This window comes from Salvia splendens, chromosome 7 (genome assembly GCF_004379255.2).
Source record: "Salvia splendens isolate huo1 chromosome 7, SspV2, whole genome shotgun sequence".
NCBI classification, from domain to species: Eukaryota; Viridiplantae; Streptophyta; class Magnoliopsida; order Lamiales; family Lamiaceae; genus Salvia; species Salvia splendens.
Genome location: NC_056038.1, coordinates 18,466,661 through 18,483,246, shown reverse-complemented (window position 1 = coordinate 18,483,246; position 16,586 = coordinate 18,466,661). Strand labels below are relative to the sequence as shown.

The window sequence follows — 16,586 nt, the reverse complement described above, 5'->3', positions numbered from 1 at the left end:
TTTGCACGTCCGCTAAAGTTGGATCGAGAAGCTATTTAAGGAAATTCTAAGTTCTGAGGTGGGCTTTATTACTTCAACTCTTTTATTTGCAATGATGTGTATATGGTGAGATAAGGGTGGTTTAAATGTTATGTCATGCCGTATTTTATGTTTTTGAATTGCCTATCTGATTGTCTACTAGAATAATGTTCTACTAGACTTTGATGGTTAACGAATTCGGGTCTAACTAGGGTCTAAGCCCTACTTAGGCTAGTGCACTGATGGGGATCGTGAGCCGTCCCTTGGGTCGGCCGGTCCAGTGATCGAGTTTGTGGCCACATTCTCGTTTCACATGATGGTTCAGATATGGTATATGATGGAGGATGACGATGACATTGTCTGAGTGGACACTATTTTATTTAAGGAATGATTTTGGTGTTTCTCGGCCCTTTTAATGTAAAACCCGAGTTTCACTCAATGATGGCTTACATAACTTTATCGATAAAATGTATTTCGGGCATGAGTTCACTGAGTGCATCAAGTACTCAGCCCCTGCATGTGTTTTCCCTATGTGCAGGTTGAGCGAGGACGGGAGACGGAGGATGTTGAGCATTGGACCGAGACTATATTCAATAAATGTTCCGGTTGCTATTATGTCTTCATACATAGTAGTAGCTAACTCTCAAATGCTTTCGCTACTCTAAGTTTTACGAACTCCTATGCTTTTCTTTAATCCGTTGGACTATTTTCATTCGAGCTATGTTGCTTCGTGATCTAAAACTATGATTTGATAATGAAGTTTCGACTGTTGATCTACATGTTGTACCCCTTTGATTGTTTCCCCTTCTTCCCCGCTTCTTAATTCCCCCATTAGTCGCGACCCACTGTGCTTTCTATCCTTAGGAAGTGCGGTCGTGACATAATGTTGTTATGTTTTACATTTAATAGATGTTTATTGCATATTTAAATGTATAAGCGAAGATAACATAAGTCTGAGTCTTTGTTCTAGTAGACCGGTTGTGGGCTGCGCTCAATTTAAGGTACGCGGTCAGTTCTGAACAAGGAAAAATAAGAATTTCACAACCCAGATAGACCTAGACTACCTATCATGAAAGGTGGGAATGTCAGTCCGATTATTTCTAAGCCTTATTGAAATATGATGACGTTGGTGTGGTATAGCACTGAATGGATCTAACAGCAAGACGAGTCTTTATGCTATCTACTGAAAGACGAGGTCTTGAAAATTAATTTCTTAATCAATGTACGTTAGCATTGAGCATACGATATTGAGTATCTACTACTTTGACTTACCAAAGGTGCGGGTTTTTCGTCACCCAACGATCCAGGTATATTGGGGTAGTGGTGATCATTATCTAGCGATGCTAGGATTGCTATTATGTTGAATCGTGCGCGAGGAGAGTCTCGTTTGATAACATCCACAAGAGGAGCTCGAAACATGGTTTTATTATTCGGAACCTAGCTAGTTGGAGTTTAATTACTCTATGAATAATAAATAAGAGTTTCTTGCTAAGTCCACTATTGGAGTTCAAAATATGTTGATTAATTAAGTCTATAGCAGACATTAATTAATTAATGGATGTTTCTATCTTAAGCGCGGGAAATGAATTAAATGCAATTAAAAGGAAACCCGGAATACTTGTAATTTTGGATTTGGAAAGGCAGTGCAATATTACTTCTGTAGTGGCTGCTTGTAATATTCCAATATAAGCTTATATTAAATTATGGGTTCAATTTAATTAGTAAAAAGCTAATTGGGTGAGACCATGTCCAAATTCTTTCTTAGATCCCTGACTGGGCCCAATATGTGACTTAATATAAATAGGAGAATAAAGGAGACAAAAAACATAACAATTATGGCTCAGAATTTTCGTCCCCCCAGAGAAAGAGAGAGTTCAAAATTTTGCCTCCTCCGTGAGCTGAGTTCTGTCTTCATTATTCAAGTCTTAGTACGCTGGTGAGATTTGCCCACACAAATATCAGTGTACAGTCCGGGACACCAGTCAGAAGATCCGAGGTCGAGTATTGAAGATCTTCACGTGGAGACGGAGCAAGCCATCATCGATTCTTGATTGAATCCACGAGGTAAATTGGCTAATTCCGTAGTAAGCATGTTTTAGGGATTTCATATGCTAAAGCATGTTTTAATTCAAGTTATGAGCATGATACATGTGATAATTACACGAATAGAATTTGTCTAAATAATCAGCTAAATAGATCAAATTTATGTGATCGGACTACATGCACGCTTCCGCTGCCAACCCCTTCAATTGGTATCAGAGCCAGGTTTTGGCTCTGATTATTTGGATTTAAATTTCGCGAAATTCATGCATGCATGTATTATTTGATTGTGAAGCATGTTCTTGGTGTTTTGTTTAATTTATTATGCACGATGAACTCAAGAACTATCGAATCAAAGAACTTGAATTGCTCGATCGTACGAGACGTGCAATCCGTCGGCGCTCGCGCCGAGACTGATCGCACCATGCGCGATCGAGGTAGGGTAGTCGAGACAGTGGGAGCCAGGGAACTGCGATCACGGGGCGACGTGCAGACGAGTATGGGCTCGTGCACGCCGCTGGCCGAGACCGCACGCCCCAGACGGAGCTCGCGTCGAGATCGACACGGCGGAAGGCATGGCACGGCAGTTCGACCGAGAACATGCCGAGGTGCTGAGCAACCAGGCTGAGAACCCTAGGCAGAGGGTCAAGACGGATGGGGGCGCTGGCCGAGAGCAGCTGCGCTGTCGCGCGCCACCTGGCGCATCGAAGATGCCGAGATAGGCGGTCGGAGCTAGCCGAGAGCAGGCGCACCACCGTGCGCTCTACTGGCCGAGAGCTCGAGCCGCCCGATGGAACGTTGGGCCGAGACGCGTCGGCACCTGACGGTCGACACGACCGAGACGGGTGCTTGCCGCTGGCCGAGACGAAGGCGACACCCGATTGCTCGACGGGCCGAGACGCAGGCGCGCCACCTGCACGCCGGTGGCCGAGACGCTGCGTGCGTCGTGGTCTGACGAAGAACTCGTTGGATTTTCATCGTTTATCGTTCGTGCAACCTCGTACGATGAGATAACGATGATAAGATTATCTTAATCCATTAATTTAATTCTTTGTCAGCTATGTGACTTGAATTAAATTAATTCTCCAAAGAGTTTTTCTAGTTTGAAACCTTATTTATTATTCATGTAATAAAATTCTAATTGCGCAGTTTTCTGAATAATAAATTCATTTTTCAAACACCTCTTTGGGATTAATCATAGCACACTGGGGACGCGAATTCTATGAAATAATATTCTAATATTTTCATGTTATTCAATTACTACCACCCAAGATATCATGATTGAGTTGCGAAAAATTCTCACATATTGATAAGTCAAAGTGCCGTCTGATTAAATAAACAATATCAATATTATTTGCATAGACTAAGAAATATTAAATTTTCTAAAATATATTCTTTCAGTAGATAGCAATAAAGAATATATTTTGTGTTGATCCTTTCAGTGCTTTACCACACTAGTGTTACTAATCTTTTCTTAGATAAGAGAGGATTATCACAAACACTACAACCATACCAATAGGTAGCCAAGGCCTATCTAGATTGTGAACTCATTTTTTTTCTTACTAGATCTGGTCAAGTCCCCTACTGGAGAACCCATGAGGAATCATCATATTCCCCTACTTTAACCTTCTTAGTAAGAAGCCTCATACTTGTTTATTTATATTTCAATAAATAACCATTATATTATATTATTTATTCTCATAATTAGGTAAACAAGTGGACGTTGCGTTTCTTGTATACATGCACAAGCTGACTGTACAAAGGCATGTACGCTCGAAATATCTTTTAGTATACAAACCCCACCAGGTCAGTGGTAAGAGCGCCAATGAGCGGCTTCTTCCATGGTGAGAGCGCAAATGGGGAATTATGATATGTTTTGATTTAGGATATAAGGGCATCCACAATAAGAATAGCCCAGCCATAGCCCAGCCACAAACTCCTCCTACCACATCATCAGCACTAAAAATCCTCCTGCCACATCATGAGGACAAGCAAATAGCCCAGCAATAGCCTAGCCACATCACTCAAAATTATATAAAACAAATAATTGACAATCACACGAATACGGAATTAAAGTTACGAAACAGATACGGGAAAATCCAATAATTTTATTTAAATTAAAAAAGTACATTTAAAAAAATTACATGATTAAAAAAACTAACGCCGTGCAGTCCTCCGCGCCCACAACTCTTCAATTAAATCCTTTTGGAGTCGAATATGAGCATCTGTTTGGCGCATGTCGGCATGTGCTTGGAGGAGGCCGGCTTCATCGTGCGGTACCCCCCTTCGTACGTTGGCGGTGGCCATGCCGTGGCTTGGACCGGCTTCATTATCGTCGTTGGCCCAACTAGTCAGTTGTACACCTTCATCTTCGATAATCATGTTGTGCATGATAATACAGGCGTACATTATATCAACAATGCAGTCGATATGCCACAAACGCGTTGGACCCATAATTGCCGCCCATCGAGACTGGAGCACACCAAATGTGCGGTCCACGTCCTTGCGCACCGACTTCTGCCGTTCCGCAAAGTTGGCCTTCCTCTCATCTGATGCGCATCTAATCGTCTTCACAACGACGGGCCACCTAGGGTATATCCCATCCGCCAAGTAGTAGCCCATATCATGCCGGTTGCCTTGGCGACAAAACTAATGGCCGGACCGACGCCCTGGCACTGCTCGTTGAAAAGGGGCGACGAGTTGAGGATGTTGAGGTCGTTGTTCGACCCGGCTATCACAAAATACGCATGCCAAATCCACAACTGGTAGTCAGCTACGGCCTCGAGGATCATCGTGGGATTCTTTCCCTTGTAGCCGGTCGTGTAGAACCCCTTCCAGGCAGCGGGACAGTTCTTCCACTCCCAATGCATACAATCTATGCTGCCTAACATACCCGGGAACCCATGCTTCTCCCCATGCATCTGCATCAGATCCTGGCAGTCTTCGAGGGTAGGGCTTCGAAGGTACTGATCACGGAAAATTTCAATCACTCCCTGACAGAAATACTTCATACATTCAAGGGCAGTCGTCTCACCGATGTGGAGGTACTCGTCCCACATGTCTGTCGCGCCTCCGTAGGCCAACTGCCTGATTGCCGCAGTGCACTTTTGAATAGGTGTGTGGCCGGGTCTGCCAGCCGCATCGTGTCTGAAGTGGAAATACAGATATCGATGATCCAAGGCGTTAACAATACGCATAAACAGGGCTCTGCTCATCCTAAAACGGTGCCTGAAAAGGTTGCCGTTGAACCCTGGCTCTTATGCGAAGTAGTCTTCGTATAGGCGCTGATGTGCAGCTACGTGATCACGATCAATCACTGTTCGGCGGTGGACAACTGGTCGAGGTACCCCGGCTGCAAGGCCATCTGCATCAGCTGATCAATCTCACTGTTCGTATAGGCCTCTAACGCTTCGTTCATTCGACGTTCGTACTGCTCAGCATCCCCACCACTACCACCATTACTACCACCAGCGTTGCTCATTTCCCGATGTTGATCTTGTACAGAAATTAAGATAGAGAGAGTACTCGTTAAAACAAGTGGTGCAAATCGCGTATATATAGTTTTTCGAAAATAAAATAAAAAATCTGCTCGCAGGTCGCTCGCCGATCGGGAGGCTGCAATAGCGCCGAGCCGATCGGCGAGCGCCCGGGAATCGGCGTGCGCTCGCCGAAATTCTCGCCGATTTGGCGCTCGCCGGTTGCAATAGTTCGGCGAGCGGACCGGCGAGCGCCAAAAATCGGCGAGGCGGTGCGCTCGCCGCTATTGGGGATGCTCTAAGAAATGTTAAATGCAAGAAGATATGTTGAAGAAGTTAATTAGGTTATTCGTAAGTAATAAAACGAAGTCGATTCATTAATAGTCAGTGAAATCTATATCAACTTTCAGACAAACCTCATTGGTTAAAATTTTCCACCAAATCTCGCAAAGGGGAAATTATTACCCAGGACAAAGTTTGCAATATTAGATGCCAATTTTAATGTCGTTAAAAAAACAAAATTTTGGAAAGTTTTATAGTATTAGGTGCCAATAACCCTGAATAGTTTTAACATGAGAATTGAATTGATCTGATAATTGACCGAATTGATTCTTCGATAAAGTTATTTGAATTTTCTAGTCTTCCACTTGGAATCCATCACATGCATCTTGAAAAACAGAGCATGATTCCAAGTATATATCTAATTCAATAGCAACTCTAGTCATATTAGTCATACCATATTGATCTCGTAGCTGTGCTGCCACTTCTGGATAGATCATATTTGTGGCCAAATGAGCAAAATCAAATGTAAGAGTCAAAAGATAACATCACAAAACACACTTAATTTACGTAATTGTATGTGAATTATATGCGTTTATCATAGATCTAAAAGTTTTAAACGAAAACTGAATAATCCACGTAATCTTCTAAATGATTCTTTTTAAATTAATATAATTTGCAATTTTTGTTTTACAAACCCTAACAGTTTTCAAAATCCAGACTCACTTTCATCGGCTTGCATTCCATAAGTCTATTGGAAAGCCTAAGCAGCAAAGAAAATGTAAATGTTGAATGATGGGATTTACACACTATGCATCAACAAACCAAAGGGGGTGCAAGAAAAAGTAGCCGTCGATAATTACAAAGTCTTACAAGCAGCCAATACTGGACGAAGAGCAGCAGTCAAAAACATTTCTCATAGAATTTCATCAAGTCCATGTGCAACTGTGAATGGGTTCTACTTGAACAAACTTGAATCGAATAGGCCAAAACACAAAAAGCCATTAAGAGATGATAGGGTATGATCGTTATAAAATCAAATTGTTTGCACAAGTCTGTGAAATAAAGGAAGCCCCATTCTTCAGTCGACACCAACTTTTTGCCCGACTTTTTGTTTCAGGAAGTAGAGCATGGAGCAGCATTTCGAAATTTTGCTCAAAGCATTTCTTGAGACCGTCTTACGCAACGACTAACTTTCTTCTTGAAATCATCCCTTCGATCTCTCCATTCCTTCTGCAGTAATCAACCCAAACACACAGACATTGGTACAAGATATCAACTAAAACATTCCTTCAAAAAGATTAATATCAAATAGATAATAAAAATAACAAAAAAACATCTTATCCGCTTGGACAGGTTTTCTATCAATTAAAACTCCCTTCAACCGAAACACCAAATAGCAAAGTCACATTTGCAAGTCAAATGATGTGTGTGTGTGTGAGTGAGAGAGAGAGAGAGAGAAGAGGGAGGGAGAGATCACTTTGCTCAGGAAAATTGAATAACCAAGAAAATTGGCAAAATCTAGTGTCTTCACTTACAGCAGCTTCAACATTAGCAGGAGACTCGTCATTAGGGCTTGAAAGCATCGATATGATGCTAAGAACTATACTCTCCACCTGAAAATAAAAACTTTGGATGAACTTATGTTTTACACATGAATTGCATGAACAGATGATAGACATAGTGATAATGTTACAGAAGAATACTTCATAGAAATTATGATTTACAAGAAAGCATTAGAAACATGCATTCAGATTCCAAGAAAACATAATGTTCTAAATTGAAGAGACAAAACCTACACCAAGCTATTTTATCCATTGGAACATCAATCTAAGCACCGCAAAAAAGCATAGCCAAATTAATAATCCACACAAGAAATTATCGCTATTTGCCAAAACAATGCCATTAATTTACCACCTCAAAGTTCTCCATAAATCAAAGCCCCAACATGTAGGTGATGAAGACCAACAATCAAATACCCCCTCCGTCAGCCATTAATCGTTCCAATTTGCCATTTTTGCATGTCCGTGAATAATTATCCCATTTGCTTTTAACTGCTTTTGGTAATGGACCCCACATTCCACTAACTTTATATCACTCATATTTTATAATTATTATAAAACTAATACTAGCTCCGTCCACAAAAAATAGTCTCATTTTTTGCCATTTTGGGGTGCCCATGAAAAATAGGCTCATTTCTAAAAATGGAAACTTCCTCTCATATTTTATCCCTTTTTTCGCCCTTCTCTCTTTTACTTTTTCTCTTTCCCTCTCCTACTTTATCTACTTTTTCTCCCCTTTCTCTTTACCAATTTCTCATTAAAACTCATGTCATATGCAAATGAGACTATTTTTCATGGACGGAAGGAATATTTAAGTAGGACCCACCTTCCACAAATTTTTTCCACCTACTTTCCGTGTCATTTTTTAAAAACCAAGCCAAGTCAAAGTGAGCCTCTTATTGGCGGACGGAGGGAGTAAATGACTTTGGTATACTTATCTTCATTCTTTTATACCGGTGAAAACTACTTCGAGAATAAAGTACCATTCCTTACCCTAGCTGGTCCTTTTCCATATTTATACAACATCCGGTCCTTTACGTTCTAAGATCAGAACTTATTTACATAAGAACTTAACTTAAAAGAAATGATTTCAGACTAGCATATTAAGCTATAGAAGCTCAGTTTCTGAACCTTAGAAACTGAAACCGCTCTCGATTTCGAAGTAAGGTTTAATGGTTATTCATAACACAGGGCAACCAAAAAACTCTGAGCACATATATTTAGGTAAAATCTCACTATATACTCATCTCTTAGTTTTGTACTCCATTTGTTTATGGCTAAAGTAGAAGAATTGAGATTTACAGGTTCAAGACATCTAATAATGAATAGACGTTTACAATGTTTCTTCAGATAGATGTTTGAACCAGAATCACTTCTTATAACATAAATATAATAAAGCAAGATTCTTGCTGACCATACCGTGTGGACAGGTGACCATCGTTCACTAGCAAGCTCATAGCCGTTTGGATCATCCCCAGGGGGGTGAAGAATTGAAATGCAAACCTTTCCATCAGCATATACTGCACGTCGCATTATTTAAAAATCAAACCAATGTAAAGGTTACAATGAACCTGCCAGGCAAGGTAAACATCATATATGAACAAGAGTACATACCATTGGGATGCCAGACTTCTGAGGTAAATCTTACTGTAGGAGGACTGTTCGGGTAATCTGATGGGAAGCTCATTATGGCATTGAAGAAACCTCCTTCGCTGCATCATCAGTTTCAACCCATAAGAATCAAGCTCGAACATAAGTGAAAATTTTCCAATATCAGACTTATTAAATGTAACGCAATTCAAATCAAATGAGAAGCGACGGAAGGAATTTTTCTTATGCACTAATAGATGTTCCCTACTAAAAGCATAAAATATCTTGAAACAAAATAGACCATGCTTACAAATACTTGCTGTGTTAAGATGTAATCTCAAGGACTCGTCATTTGGAAAATCTGGCCATTATGTAGTTATAAAGTCTATCGATGAATCAGACCAAAAAAATCATAAAATCTTTGAAGCTGAATAGGGAAAAGTTTTAAACCATTTTCAATGAAATAATAATCGAATTCACAAAGATATGAAGTTGAAGAATCATATAACAAGGGCAATCTCCAATTGCCATGATTCTTTAGAACAGACAGGTGAAACATTTTCCATTCCAATGCAAAGCTTCTAATAAATTTAGATTTAATCATATCATCATAATAATACCAACTTTCAAGTTTCTTCACAAAGATATGAAGTTGAAGAATCAAATAACATGGGCTGTCTCCATTTGGCATGATTCTTTAGTAAAGACAAGGAAAACATTTTCCCTTCCAATGTACCGCTTCTAATAAGTTTTGCTTTAAAGTTTCTACGCACGTGACAAAATATACAATGTTAGAAAACAGAGAACAGTCATTTATGATGACATACAATTTCATTAAAACTAGGTAATCACCTTTACTAGATAAATTATGTGTCTTACGGCAAAATATCTCCACTCAAGCAGCTGTGAGTACAGAACCAGATATATTTCAAAGCAGTGAGGAGCTTACATTAAAACAGTCTTGTAACATAAGCTAACCAAAGTCTATTAGTATATAACCACAATACATGTTAAAAGACAAATATAATTTTTATACGAAGACAAATAATTACTCTATCCTCTAGAGAACCTATGGTACCCGGCGCCAATTTGCCAAAACCAAATAATTGTATTTACATGTTTTGCACTTCAGTTCTACATGTGCATCTAGTTCAAACCTTTGTGGAGATATTAAAATATTCGATAACAAAACACAAATTAAAGCAAGTAGGATGTATTGTACACACAGGACACATTTATCATAAACCTAAAGTCATGTAATTAGATCACCCAAAATTTAGTGTTCCAAACAGATAAAGATAAAATGAATGATTCCCACTGCCACAAAACCCAATGAATTATAAGTGCAAAGCATAAACAATGTAATTCTTCATCAGTATATGATGCCACACATGTCATTTGAGATTGTGCAAGGCATGACATAATCATCAAGCCAACCAGAACTCCACACAACATAGAAGAAGATCATTCAAGTTCAGCATGAAACCCAAAAAAAACAAGATGAATCAAACAAAAAAAATACTATACAAGCCAAAGGATACAATCCAATTAACCCTAATCCCAATTACAAAACCGTAATTACACAAGATTGGGAACATGACAAGGCGAGATACTCACTACAGAGTATCAGGAGGCCCAATAATAGTAACACTCCATTCAAAAAGATTGGTCTCATCCAACAATCCGGCGGAAAATCCGTCCACAGGATTTTTGCACAGATCTGCGAGTGAATAGCATAGATCATTAAAACCAAAACCCACAAGATTTAACCCAAACCCTAAAAAAAAGATAGATCCTATTCACCGACAGAAAATAGCGAATACAATAAAATTAACATCGGGAAAATTACCTTTGAGCTGTTTCTGAAGGAGGAGACTGGCTTGAGAGGGTGAAGCCATTGAAAAATATAAAATTAAAAAAAAATTGAAAACTGAAAGGGAGAACAGAAATTTGGGGGAGAAGGGCTGCAGAAAAAAAAATATAAATGCGTATATATACAGAGGAAAAGCAGCCTGTTTAAAGTGCTTTTTCCCCTTTTTTTGTGTATGTAAAAATCTAGTCGACCAAATTTACACACTCGCTCCCTCCGATAAAAATTATTCTCATTTTCACTTTGATATCAACCAAAGCTATAAAACTTTCTCATTATTTATTTTCACTTTCTCTTTTCTATATTATTTATTTTTTTCTTATTTTCTATCAAACGTTACAAATAATGCAATAAAATTCATCCAGGTCACAAATACTTCCTCTATCCCATGTTACTCGAACTTTTCGATTTTGGCTCGTCCCAATTTACTTACACTATTTCTATTTTAAATAAAAATTAGAGTATTTAGTTAATATATTAAAATTAATTAGTATTCCCTAATTAAATGATCTCATTACACTTAAAATAATAATTTAATTACACTAAAAATTCAACTCTAAATTTACGACATAAAATGAAAAGTGCTAGTAACATGAGAAGGAGGAAGTAATACTTTTATTGTTGGATGAGGTAGATTTTCCTTTATATAAAAACAAAATTCACGGTTATTGTTACACATTTTATTAGCACTAAAAATAGTCCGTAATTAGACAATAAAATAGTCCGTAATAGTCCGTTGTTGGATTCAACAGGATTTCAATGCAAAATTGGTAAAGTAAGAGAGATGTAGAGAGAAAAATTACTTAAAGTATTGTTAGTGGAGAATGGGTCCCACATCATTAGAGAAAAAAATGTTTCTAAAATTAGAAAGTGCATATTTTTATAGGACGGATTGAAAAGAAAAGAGTGTGCATATTCTTTCGGCACAGGGGGAAGTACTAGTCAGCACAAATATTATTTAGATCACAAAAGGTTAGTTTGATTTTTATAGCTAAGATATAATTAAATAAAAACAATAATTATAGATTATTGGTTTTTTAGGCAAAGAAGATTATTCTAGATTTTTTTATTTCTTTGGCTATTCATATAATTTTGTTTAAAAATCCAATATTCCGATTATAACCCACTGTTATGATTGTTATAACAAAAGCATTTTCAAACAGTTTGGACGATTAGAATGACTTATATATGATAAACTCTACAATCCACTTTTACCATGTCACGACCACAACTCCCTAGTACTAGTGAGCGTAGTTGTTTCGTAACTAAAATGATCTCATCAATCATGAATTCAACATAAAGGAAATTAGTCGATTCGAGGGAATAATTTCGAAGGCGAATGGGTACATAGTCAAGACAAAATCAGAGTATCAAGACTAGTTTCATAAGTTCCTCGAACAAGATTCTATTGCAGCGGAAGATTCCAAGACAAAATAGTATGTATGAAGACCTACTACTTTGGGCTACCTAACTACTTATTAACGATCACTTCCCAACACATTCGTCGCCTCAATCACGTTCAACCTGCACGTTAGAAAAGAAACATGCAGGGCTGAGTACTTGATATACTCAGTGAGCACAATGCCAAAAATAAGTTCCATTTAATTATCAACCATAATTGAGTGAACACATGGTTTTTATTTAAAAAGGCCCGAGTCACTAAATTCCTTTTCATTTCATAAAACTGATTGCGCAATCACATAAACATAAATACCATATCTGAACGTATGTGAACCGGGAATGTGGCCATATTCCACGACGGTCATTAGACCGGCCAACTCGAAAGCTAGCACACAGTCCCCATATGTGTACATTAGTCCGACTAGGGTTTGCGGCCCTACTGGGACCCGAATTCGAATTAACATGATTGGCATAGCCAAGCAGATAGGTAATCGTAAAAACAAAACATGGCATGACAAACATGTTTAGAAAAGATTCACATTTTCATAGTAAAATCACGTTTTGAAAAGAATGCCCACCTCAGAGCTTAATTCCTTAATTGAAAGTTCCTCGACTTGGTCTTACTTGACGTGCGATGACGTCCCTTTAGAAAATAAAGTATACTTAAATTAGGCTTAAGAAGCCAAATAAACTTGACTTGGATGCATCCTAAATGCAGGATCATTTTATACCCTTTTTCCTTAATTTATAAATAGTCTTTGAGCGTTAGTTAAATCGTGCGATTTAATTTATTTGGAAGATTTGCAAAAATTATTCGTTTAACAACGAGGGCGTTACCTCCTATGCAATATTATTCAAGCATTGAAAGTCCAAAGTCATTACGTAAATTTGGAATTAATTAGCATACCATTAAATATTTGAGTACTAAACTAAAGCCCGGGAATTAAATTTGTCATCGCGGAATTTACTAGCGGCCATCAATTATTTGGTCGGGCAACACATTAGGAGCGCCTACTATTTAATTTACTCAGCAGGCCCAAATTTAAGTAGATTAATTCCTCCATCCTTTTAATATTTTCGGGCCCATGCACCAGCCCAATATCATTCTTATTCCTTTGGCCCATTATAAAAAAATGAGCAGTGACTCAAATTAAATAAAAATTGGGGAGGCCCAATCTTTTATACTCCCACCCGTCGCTGCCCCCACCCCTGTCTTCTTTCACCATTTTCTTCCCCCAAATTAGGAATTGAACACCAAAAACCCTAGCCCCTCTCTCTCTTCCTTCTCGGCGAAGACGCCGATCTACCGGCCGTCGTTCACCGCCGCCTCCGGCAATACCTCTCTCTCTACGTCTCTCTCTGATTCTTTCTCCCTCTTCTCTTTCTTTCTTTTCAAACTAAATAAATCCCAAATTGAGAAAAGTGAAACCCTAGCTTGCGATGGAATCCGAATTCCCCCCCCCCCTTCGCTGCCCGTCGACACTACGCCGGAAGGCTCTGACGCCTCGGCGGGATCCACCGTCCGTCGGCTCGCTCTCGCGACGACAGGCGAATAGCAGCGCCGTGCGCTCCGTCTCCCTGGTTTCGCTCCGAGACCGTCGCCGTCCAGTCCGCCACCTCGGAGTCCTCCGCCCCTCGGCGTGGTCGGCTCTCCGCCGTGCGTCGTTGGCCGTCCCTTTAACAGGTATATTTCGTTCATCCCTTTCGTCTCTCCCTCTTTTATTTACTCACAAAGATTGTATTTTGATGATAAAGCTTCATTAATTAAATTCGAAAATTCTAGATTCAAGAAGAAGGGAACGGGCCGACGGGTTTTTGGAGCATGGATGTCGCCGTTGGCGACGGAGTGCCGAGTCAGCTGACGGAAGTTCCTCCGGCAGATTCCTATGTTATCTCAAGCTAAGTCCTTATTATCTCTTAAAATCAGGCATTCTTATGTTCTAGAGCAACTATTTTCTTGAGGTATTAAATGGTCAACATGAAATTTCTATCGGATGCTAGATTGGTATCTTATGACAGGGGCTGTGTTTTACTTATATGCAACAATTCGGATACTATATTTGGGGTTTGGGCTGAGGCTATGTTTGCCTATATGTGATGTTTCAATATGTGGAGAAAAAGATGTGTGGAGTTGCTGGGTTCGCCTGCTGGGATGGTGACTTAGAAAGGATCTTCCTGTTAGAACTTACCCCACTTGCTTCTCTCTTACCCTCAACTCATTATATTGTTGTGCAAAGTTTAAGTATGTGGAAGGAGTTTTGGAGGTGGCGTGGGGGTTCTTATAGGGAAAGGGTGTGTACTCGTGAGGCATTAATTGGGGCTGCTGTATCCTTTGTTCTTTTCCTGCTGCAAATCCTCTCTTTTAAGATTTTGCAGCAACTTTAACTGAAAATCTGATGGTGTACTAGGAAGTAAGGACTCTTGAAATTATGTTGATTGTTGGTATTGCAGAGTGTACAATCAGAGGCTCCCGAGATTGGTTGGGGTTTAGGGGGCTGCTGCAAGCTGCTCCTTTTGCTTACTGCAGCGTCGGTTATGGGGGAATGGTCGTAAGAGCTTGCTGCAATATAACCTTACCTATTTTGGCAAATACTTTGGTTTTCATTAAAAGGTAGTATTGTCTCCTTCCTTCAATTGAAAGTCCTATTAAACTCTCTTGTGCCTAGCAATTAATAAGACTTGTCTTGATTTGTAGGTGGAGAAGATTGGCTGCCATTGTTGTTGCGTAGCAGGAGGTCTGGCCCGCTGCTCTCGGTCGTGGGCTCGTTCGGGCCCGGCCCGTAGAGGGTGTGATTTTTGGGCTCGAAAGACAAGGCCCAAAGTTTAGGAATTTGTAGCCCCTTGGCCATTTCTGAAATTTGTAATAGGATAATGTTTTCCACGCCCCTTTTTTATTCACAAACCACATGTAAAACGTCTATTTCGATTAATGTATCTTGTTTTCGAGCTCGGGATAACACATCATCGTTTCCCCTTCTCTATGTTTGTTCTATATATCCCCTTTTTTATTAAATTGTTTTAGTTTATTTGATTATCTCATACCCTTTTGGTTTTGCGAACTAGTAACATTAAGCTTCGATAAGGCAATGAGTTCTATTCAAAACAACGAGATAAGAGAGTGGCAAATCTCTAACTCGACAATAATACAACTAATAGGGCGTTTAAAATAGCGGTTATTACATACTCTATGTGAGAAGAGGTATTTTTCTAGCATTGTGTTTGCTTTTGTATTTATAAAATGTTTTTAAAATATTAAAATGTACGCCCTCCATCCCATAGAATAGATCATATTTCTTTTTTCATTTGTCCCATAAAAATAGTCCAAATTCATTTATGGTAACATTTTTCTCCTTCTTTTTCACTATCATTAATGGCCCCCACCACCACTACACAATTTCAACTATTTTTTCTCCTTCTATCTTACTTTACCAATTACAAATTAAAACTCGTGCCAACCATAAATGACCTATTTCTATGGGACGGAGGGAGCAGAAGAAGCAAACAAGTCTAATTCTTCGCATATGAGACTAGTTGTAGAACATGTCATCGCAGAAGGTGACGCAGTCGATTCTTTACAAAAGTAAAACAGTATTTCACAACCTATATAGACCTTATCTAGCTAATCGTGAAAGGTTGCAGTGTCAGTTCACAAGTTTTCTTACCTTACAAAACTAGAGATTTGGTATTTCACTAAAGGGATCTAACCATGTGCTAAGTCTTTCTTGGTTATTAACTGAAAGATGTGGTCTCAACGATTGTTTTTTTAACCATTTTTTATATAACATTTATCATACGATATTGGTTATGCACTACTTTAATTTATCGAAAGGTACGAATATTTTTGTAATCTAAGAATCCTGGCATCTTGGGTAGTGTGATTAGTATCTAGCGGTGCTAGTATTGTTATTGCAATGAATCGTGTGTCGGGCGAGTCCAACCAATTTGATACTATCCTCACGATGTGTTTGAAATACAAATTTATTCAGAATCCCGGCCGGTAGGAATTTATTCTATTTAGCAGTTATTTAGAAAAAATCTATTCGCGCAATTATCGCATGTATCATGCTCATAACTTGAATTAAAACATGCTTTGATTAATTGAAACCTAAAACATGATTTTCTACGGAGCAGAAATTGTACCTTCTTGATTCTCCAAAGAATCACGGATGGCTTGCTACTTCTCCACGTGTCGATCTTCAATATTCGACCACGGATCTTCTAACTGGTTCCCAGACCGTATTCCGATATTAGTGTGGGCTGATCTCACCAGAACACTAGGACTCGAATAAAGAAGAAAGAAATTCTCATGGAGGAGAGCTGAAAAAAATCGTGCACTTCTTAATGCAGGGG

At 39.1% G+C, this 16,586-nt stretch overlaps 1 protein-coding gene and 1 long non-coding RNA gene across 2 annotated transcripts; one reads left to right on the top strand and one right to left on the bottom strand.

Annotated features, from left to right (window-relative positions):
- Positions 1–6,593: 6,593 nt before the first annotated feature.
- On the bottom strand, positions 6,594–10,973 carry LOC121740922 (ubiquitin-conjugating enzyme E2 7-like). The gene is made up of 6 exons (XM_042133583.1): positions 10,815–10,973; positions 10,583–10,685; positions 8,990–9,087; positions 8,795–8,895; positions 7,352–7,429; positions 6,594–7,046 (listed from the first exon to the last, which is right to left on the bottom strand). Exons 1-6 carry the CDS (start codon positions 10,861–10,863, stop codon positions 6,969–6,971), a joined length of 507 nt encoding a protein of 168 aa, XP_041989517.1. The 5' UTR covers positions 10,864–10,973; the 3' UTR covers positions 6,594–6,968.
- A 2,466-nt stretch (positions 10,974–13,439) lies between these two features.
- LOC121742250 lies at positions 13,440–15,195 on the top strand. The gene is made up of 3 exons (XR_006038009.1): positions 13,440–13,920; positions 14,020–14,847; positions 14,932–15,195. It is a non-coding gene; the product is annotated as an uncharacterized LOC121742250 (long non-coding RNA).
- Positions 15,196–16,586: the final 1,391 nt, after the last annotated feature.